The following is a 7,259-nucleotide window of genomic DNA, read 5'->3' on the forward strand; positions in this document are numbered from 1 at the left end:
CAGGTCTTGCACCCAGGAGACCGTTGTCACTTTTAACGTTGATTTATTTGTTACATAACTACCATTTCTTTTATTAAACCTAAATAAGTATTTCACGATCTCGTCAATGTCAAGACTTAGGGCCAACTGTAAGTCAATCTTTAGTTGTTAGTGTTATCCATCACTTTTACTTTTTACAAAAGTTATTAAAAAGTAACCTTTTCACCTGCATCTATTACTTTTCGCTACTAACTAATTCAGCTTGCAACTTGCAACTTGCTCATTTGCTACATAGTTTCATCTTCTTTATTCATCTGTATCTTTTTGTGGCTCAGTCCTTCAAACAACAAGCTCGGCGGTTCGATCCCGGCGCTCCTCCTCGTCCGCTTGTCCAAGTGTCCTTGAGCGAGACACTGAGCCCCAAGCTGCTTCCTCGGCCCTTTACAGCTGAGGAAGGGTCAGACGCAGAGGTCAAAGGTCATGTACGTGACGATAAATGAATAACAAGCTCTCATTTCCACTCGAACCTCTCTCCACTGAGCTGAGTTGCATGACATAACAGGCCTCCTATTTGAAACCATTAGCGTTCCCAATGTGACCAGCAAAACCATTAATGACATGAACACATTAAGTGGTGTGCATCTCTGCAAGGAGATACTGATTGGCGTTTGAGAAGCATGAGTGCGAGACCCCTCACCCGCTTCTGTGAACTTTGGTAATTTTAAAGGAAACTGCACCACCACATTTTCACACCTCGATCGTCGCTGCATCGCTCTCTCTCTCTCTCTGCGCGCCGTCACTCTCTGGAGTTATAAATACAAGGTTTCACCTCAAGTCAAACAGTACGAGACGACCTCAGGGGCCGAGAGAGTGAGACCGTCGGAGAGTGAGACCGTCAGAGAGTGAGACCGCAAGACAATCCAGACAGGTCTTTTCGTCGCTCCATCAGGGATTGAAAAAGACCCCAGACTGACTATAGGGAATTGAACCGGTGATCGGCGTGGAAGGAGTGTCACTGTACGAGCGGCGCTACCATGGTTACCACAGTGCGGGCTGTGGTCTGTCTGTCCCTCTGGCTGGTTGTCTGTCAGGTCCGAGGCTCCTACATCCCTCCGAAGATGAACAGGACCATCTACAACCTCCTGCAGCACTATGTGAGTATTGCAAGCTCTGCAAGTACTACTACTAGTAGTACCGCCAGAGAGTACTAGTACTACTAGTACTACTAGTACTACTACTGTGCTTATTCTACATGAGTATTTGTTGTGCAGTACTTCAAAAGCTGTTTCCTCCTGCTGCCTTCACACTCACCACAAACACACACACAAACACACAAACACACACACACACACACACACACACACACACACACACACACACACACACACACACACACACACACACAGGTTGTTTTCCATTCACTGAATGCACGTTTAGAGAAGTGTTCTGTCAAGTTTTCCAACTTGTAAATTATTTAATGTGCACTTCAGGAGCAGGGATGCTCTTCCTTGATGGTGCGTTCAGGTACAATCCAACTTTGGAGTTTTAACAGACGGATGCTGAAGGCAAACTTTTTTTTTTATGAGCAGGAAACAACTTCTTTGCTATGCAACAGATGACACATAAACCTCAGGTCTCGGCGTGTCCTTGAATGCACCAACATGAGTTTTAATGCAAAAGTCTAGAACCTTTAAATGCACTTAATCTGATATCAGAGCAACAACAATGTCTCTGAAGTCTCACATGTCAGAGCGTCCTTGAATGCATCAATAAAAACAATAGAAAACCACAAAAATCACATTTTTTAACGTGTTTTATTAATTGTCTTGTTTTTGATCATCTGACAACGGAGCTCGTCAATGTCTCTTAAATCTGAGATGTCAGACTGTCCTTAAACTCACCCTATGATGCTTTTCACATTAATGTTTATAATATTTGTGGGATGGTATATTCAAAATCGATTTTACACTTTGCAACAGACGGCTATGACAGGGCCGGTGTCCGACTTTCCTTGAATGCACCAGAAATTACAATAAATTGTATTTATTTACATGAAACTTTACCTCTTTTTTTTGCAGAAGATTCCATCGAGAGAGCGATTTAACGGGAAGCCAGTCTTCTCCAGAGATCCACTCGCTGGAAAAATGGAGGTAAATAAAAGTCAATTTTATCAATTAAAAACTTAATTTCTATACATCTTCAAATAAAACATAAAGTCTGAATGTTTTTATTTACATGTTTCATCAGTTCACCTTTAAGCTCACAGTCTCCTCTCTCTGGTTCATAGAAAGTTAATGTGAACGTCGACTCAACCGTAACCTTTAAAGCAATAGTTAAATATTTTGGGAAATATGCTCTGCCATTCCGAGATCAGAGGAATTGAAATCGCTCTCATGTCTGCACGTTGAGTACAAGCTGGAGTTACTTAGCTTAGCTTAGCATAAAGACTGGATGTTTTCCTTTGGACAAAGCCATGCTAGCAGTTTCCCCCTGCTTCCAGTCTTTATGCTAAGCTAAGCTAATCGCCTCCTGACTCAGACATGAGATTGATTTTCTCTTTTGAATCGAATACTTTTACTTCCCAACCTTTTGAACTCATTGAATTTAAAATCAAGTGGAACTCGTTGGTCGTCTCTTTCTATGTTTCCCTGTCGAGCTCCGCCATCTTTATTCCACGTTTAATCACAGTCAGCAGCTGGCGGGTGCTTTCACAATGACGTCTCGCGCTGATTCTTTATCTCACTGCTGAGGTTCTTGTGGTCGATTCGTTCTTCTTTTTGCTCTGCATCGTGCAACATTATGTGCTAGACTATTCTCAGGCTCCCAATTAAACTTTCACTCTTCACCAACGATTATATAAAAAGACACTTCATGGTTGGTTTCGAGTGCTGAGCTCCAACACTCACGTCTCAGCCTGCAGCCGGTTGTTTGCTGCTTGTTGTGATATTTGTGGTTACCGAGACGAGATCGAGATGAGACCGAGACGAGACCGAGACGAGATCGAGACGAGATCGAGATCGAGACGACGAGATCGAGACGAGATCGAGATCGAGACGACGAGATCGAGACGAGACCGAGACGAGACCGAGACGAGACCGAGACGAGACCGAGACGAGACCGAGACGAGACCGAGACGAGACCGAGACTTTTGTCAAAGTTTAGACCTTAAACCTGAATGTTCGACTTGCGTCTTCACTAATTAATAACATGTCAGACCTTGATGACCTCTGACCGTGTTTTTGCATCCTCATGAGTAAAAAAGCCGTTGAGCGATGTTGGAGTGTGACATTCGGGTTTCACACTTAATGAGTGGCATTCCCCTTCCAGCCCAGCCTGCAGTCAACCACAGATCTTCTTTCCACTGTGAAGAAAGGTTTTCAGCACCTTGAGGCTGAGAACACCTGCTTTGTTTTGTTAAAAGGACAATACCACTGATTTCATAACTACAAATATATACTATAAAAGCTATTTAAATGTTTTTGTTTCTCTCCCAGGCAAAGAGGGTGTTTATGGGTGGCGTTTTGGAGACGTACGAGAAGCTGATTGGCCAGATGTTGAAGCAGCTGCCCACCCCGACTCCCCAGACGGCCGGGAGCAACGAGCTTCCCGGCTCGGCCGCCATCGCCGATGGTGGTGAGGTGGGGGCGGGCGAAGACGTCAGGACGCAGCTGAGCTACATCCTGAAGAAGGTCCAGGAGCTGAGGAAACACCGTTACCAGGAGCAGGAGAAGCTTCTGCAGGAACTGAGGGATCTCAAACACATCCAGGTAGAGTGACAAATACTCACACTGAGCCAAAGAGAGAGAGACCAACACTGTAGACATATTGAAGGTTTGTGTAGAGCGTACAACGGCTTTAAAGTTGGGCTTATTGAAGGTTTATGTAGAGCGTACAACGGCCTTAAAGTTGGGCTTATTGAAGGTTTATGTAGAGCGTACAACGGCCTTAAAGTTGGGCTTATTGAAGGTTTATGTAGAGCGTACAACGGCCTTAAAGTTGGGCTTATTGAAGGTTTATGTAGAGCGTACAACGGCCTTAAAGTTGGGCTTATTGAAGGTTTATGTAGAGCGTACAACGGCCTTAAAGTTGGGCTTATTGAAGGTTTATGTAGAGCGTACAACGGCCTTAAAGTTGGGCTTATTGAAGGTTTATGTAGAGCGTACAAAGGCCTTAAAGTTGGGCTTATTGAAGGTTTATGTAGAGCGTACAAAGGCCTTAAAGTTGGGTTTATTGAAGGTTTATGTAGAGCGTACAAAGGCCTTAAAGTTGGGCTTATTGAAGGTTTATGTAGAGCGTACAAAGGCTTTAAAGTTGGGCTTATTGAAGGTTTATGTAGAGCGTACAAAGACCTTAAAGTTGGGCTTATTGAAGGTTTATGTAGAGCGTACAAAGACCTTAAAGTTGGGCTTATTGAAGGTTTATGTAGACTGTACAAAGATCTTAAAAAAAGAATATTCATGTATGCATTAAGTAGGGCTTAAGTTAAGGCTTATCGAAGAGAGTTACATTAGTCGCATCAAAAGCTGATCCATTAATCCATTAAAAAGTGCTTTTACTGAGTCTATATAAACCTTCCCTAATTTGAAAGGTTTACTTCAGGTTTTAAGGTGCTACTAATGTGTCTTTGTGAAGCTGTTGTGAGAACAATGTTATTTCCGGTCTGTGTGGTTGAAAGAATTCAAATGAAATGTCTCTCTGCCCCCTCCAGATGGATAACCTCGTTGTCCAGAGCAAAGCATTGTGGGAGCTGCCGTGGCTGTACGAGGAGGCAAGCTCATTATATGAAATCAAGATGGAGAGGAGGAAGCGGCGGCGGCGGCGGCGTCAAGCCCGGAGGGTCAAAACCCGTCCGAGTGCCTGAAGCACCAACAAGATGTCAACAATAACAGCAGCCAGGATATTTAATGACGAATCGAAAAAGTTCAGCAAAAAATATCTAATTTAAACCAGCTTGCCGAGTTTTAAATGTTTTTTCTGTATTAAGAGGTTGCTTAAGAGATTATTTATAAATGGCAATAAACCAGCAGCCGAAGCCTAACAGATATTGTAATTTTGTAAAATTCGTATATTTTCTAAGGAGGTTCGGAGATTTATACTTGAAAGAAGTGTGGCGGGTTTAATCCTGTGAAATGTTTATACAAACTAATTGTATTCAACATGGAGTTTCACTCAATCAATCACAATATCAACCAATTGTCACCTGAAAATACTTGATTTTTTTATTATTTAAAAACTGCAGATGGTTTAATGCTCAGAAAATTTGCCAAATATAATTATGATATATTTAACTGTACAACATACAACATACTTAAATGTACTACAGGTCCAGCACTGAAGTACTCCACTGCAGTACTCTTATGGGATGTTTGCATTTTATTGACATTTTCTATATTTATTTTTGTATTTAATGTGTCTGATTGTTGATAATTTATTGATTGTATTTATTGATTGGCACATGCAGAGTAATGCAACTGAATTAAACATAATTAACTTCACTTTCTGATTCGTGTGATGATTTTTAAGGGTGAAAAGATGCACTTTGTAATCGATTCCGTGTTCACGACAACATTTCTGACTTTTTGGTTCCCTTAAGACAGAGAATCGAGATTGAGTGACTCGCTGATTCGGCAAAAAACAATCTAACCTCAACGTTCCATGAAAAGAAACTCGGGATCATTTCACATAATTCATAACCTTCTTCATTGTCAGTTTGACCAGTTATTGTGAAATTGTACGCGTTTCCATTTTTATTTTGATCACAGCCATCACAGACGAGAGGTCCCCGAAGGTCGTGAAGGGCACACAAGAAGTGGAAAATGCTCTTGCGGTACGATCTGAAAGCTCCAGAACCGCTACTTAGACCCGGAGAAGAGATCGTTTCGTCAACTTGCCGCGTCCGAGTTCAAGAGTCGAGTTAGGAACTCAAACCTTCGGCTCTGTTCAGCTTGCAGGACAAACCGTCTGCACTGTTGTGTGCGACGGGTTTCTGTGGCGACGACGTGGTTCATCATTTCGCCCTCCATGCAGGAGGTTTACGTTGAGGTTAATGCGTGATGGTCGGATCCATAAAGCGCTCCACGAGAAGCACCTTTGATTCTGCTTTGTCGCACAGGGAAGGGTACGAAAGACACTTTGATCAGCCAGACAAAGACACACGTGTAGAAATTCAAATATAATCTCATTTTAAAGCACCTTCAAATGTGGTTTGGATCAGATTTTTTCAAAAACCACAAGCACATTTTAAAAATCATTCTGGTTTATGCACAAAACTAATTTCAGCTGGCAGTCTGAACAAGGCTGTAGATTTGTTCAATTCAAAGGACTGTAGTCATTTGTCAATACTGCTCGGTCATCTGCATACAATGTGATATTATGGTTTCGTATATTTCATATGTGAAAATGTATATACATAGAAATGTATTTAAGTTATTTTACAAAACAAAAGAGGCCCATTGATTGAGCCTTGCAGAACTCCGCATGTCATTTTGGTCTGCTTGGAAGAAGAGTTGCCAAGTAAGACAAAAGCCTTGTAGCATCATTTTGTAGATAAAAAAACCCCACAAGATGTGACCAAAACCATGTAATGTTGCATTATAAGTGAAAGGACTGCTTTGAAAATACTTGAAACGGGTGCATAGATGAAGTTTGACCTCTGCATTAAACTCATTATCAGCATTCGGAGCAGCCGAGGAAAAACTTGGGGTTCAGCGTCCTGCTCAACTTTCAAACCACCAACTGTGGTTAAAGGACATCCCACCAGCATGCCTAAAGGCGGACTCGGCTCTTATCATTTATAAACATTTCTGAATTTCCTCTCAAATCTTTATTGTGAAATATTGGAGAGTTTGGGCCTCAAACTGTTATTAAAATGTGAGCTGAATCAAAGAGTCAGTAAGTGTGTTTTGTGGGAGCTAACTACTCACTATAGTTGTCAGATAAATACAAATACTCAGTACAGTACTTGAGTAAATATTAAAGTGTCACAACAAGGAGAGAATCTGGGTAGAATACTGAATAAAGTTCTACAAACAGACAGCAGCTCTGAGACCGTGATCTTCTGCGGGCAGGCAGGTGGGTTGAGGTATTTCTGCAGAAACTCAACTCTCCCTCCAACCCACAGCTGTGATGTCACTTCCTGGGACAGCACTTCGGGTAAACGACAGGTGGCCTTCTTTTACTGTAACTATGCAGCCCCTTTTTACCCACAATGCACCCCGGTCGCTCTGGTTCCTAGAAGCGGGGCTGTGCTTCCCCAGTCTGCAGAGCACCGCCGTGTGGTC

The 7,259-nt window shown here is 42.3% G+C and overlaps 1 protein-coding gene across 2 annotated transcripts; it reads left to right on the forward strand.

Moving 5' to 3' along the window:
- Positions 1–851: 851 nt before the first annotated feature.
- Positions 852–5,374, forward strand: LOC117726203 (interferon gamma-like). Of its 2 annotated transcripts, none has more exons than XM_034526337.1 (4): positions 852–1,133; positions 2,058–2,129; positions 3,474–3,746; positions 4,688–5,374. In XM_034526337.1, exons 1-4 carry the CDS (start codon positions 1,014–1,016, stop codon positions 4,838–4,840), a joined length of 618 nt encoding a protein of 205 aa, XP_034382228.1. In that variant the 5' UTR covers positions 852–1,013; the 3' UTR covers positions 4,841–5,374. The 2 variants fall into 2 exon arrangements, with proteins under 2 accessions (XP_034382228.1, XP_034382229.1); XM_034526338.1 differs by having other exon boundaries at positions 2,061–2,129.
- The last annotated feature ends 1,885 nt before the right edge of the window (positions 5,375–7,259 follow it).

This window comes from Cyclopterus lumpus, chromosome 23 (genome assembly GCF_009769545.1).
Source record: "Cyclopterus lumpus isolate fCycLum1 chromosome 23, fCycLum1.pri, whole genome shotgun sequence".
Taxonomy (NCBI): domain Eukaryota; kingdom Metazoa; phylum Chordata; class Actinopteri; order Perciformes; family Cyclopteridae; genus Cyclopterus; species Cyclopterus lumpus.

Bases quoted from the DNA above. Each gene is read 5' to 3' on its own strand.
- LOC117726203 (XM_034526337.1), top strand. From the start codon at position 1,014: ATGGTTACCACAGTGCGGGCTGTGGTCTGTCTGTCCCTCTGGCTGGTT. The intron at 1,134-2,057 runs GTGAGTATTGCA...TTTTTTTTGCAG, and splicing joins ACAACCTCCTGCAGCACTAT to AAGATTCCATCGAGAGAGCG. The intron at 3,747-4,687 runs GTAGAGTGACAA...TGCCCCCTCCAG, and splicing joins GGGATCTCAAACACATCCAG to ATGGATAACCTCGTTGTCCA.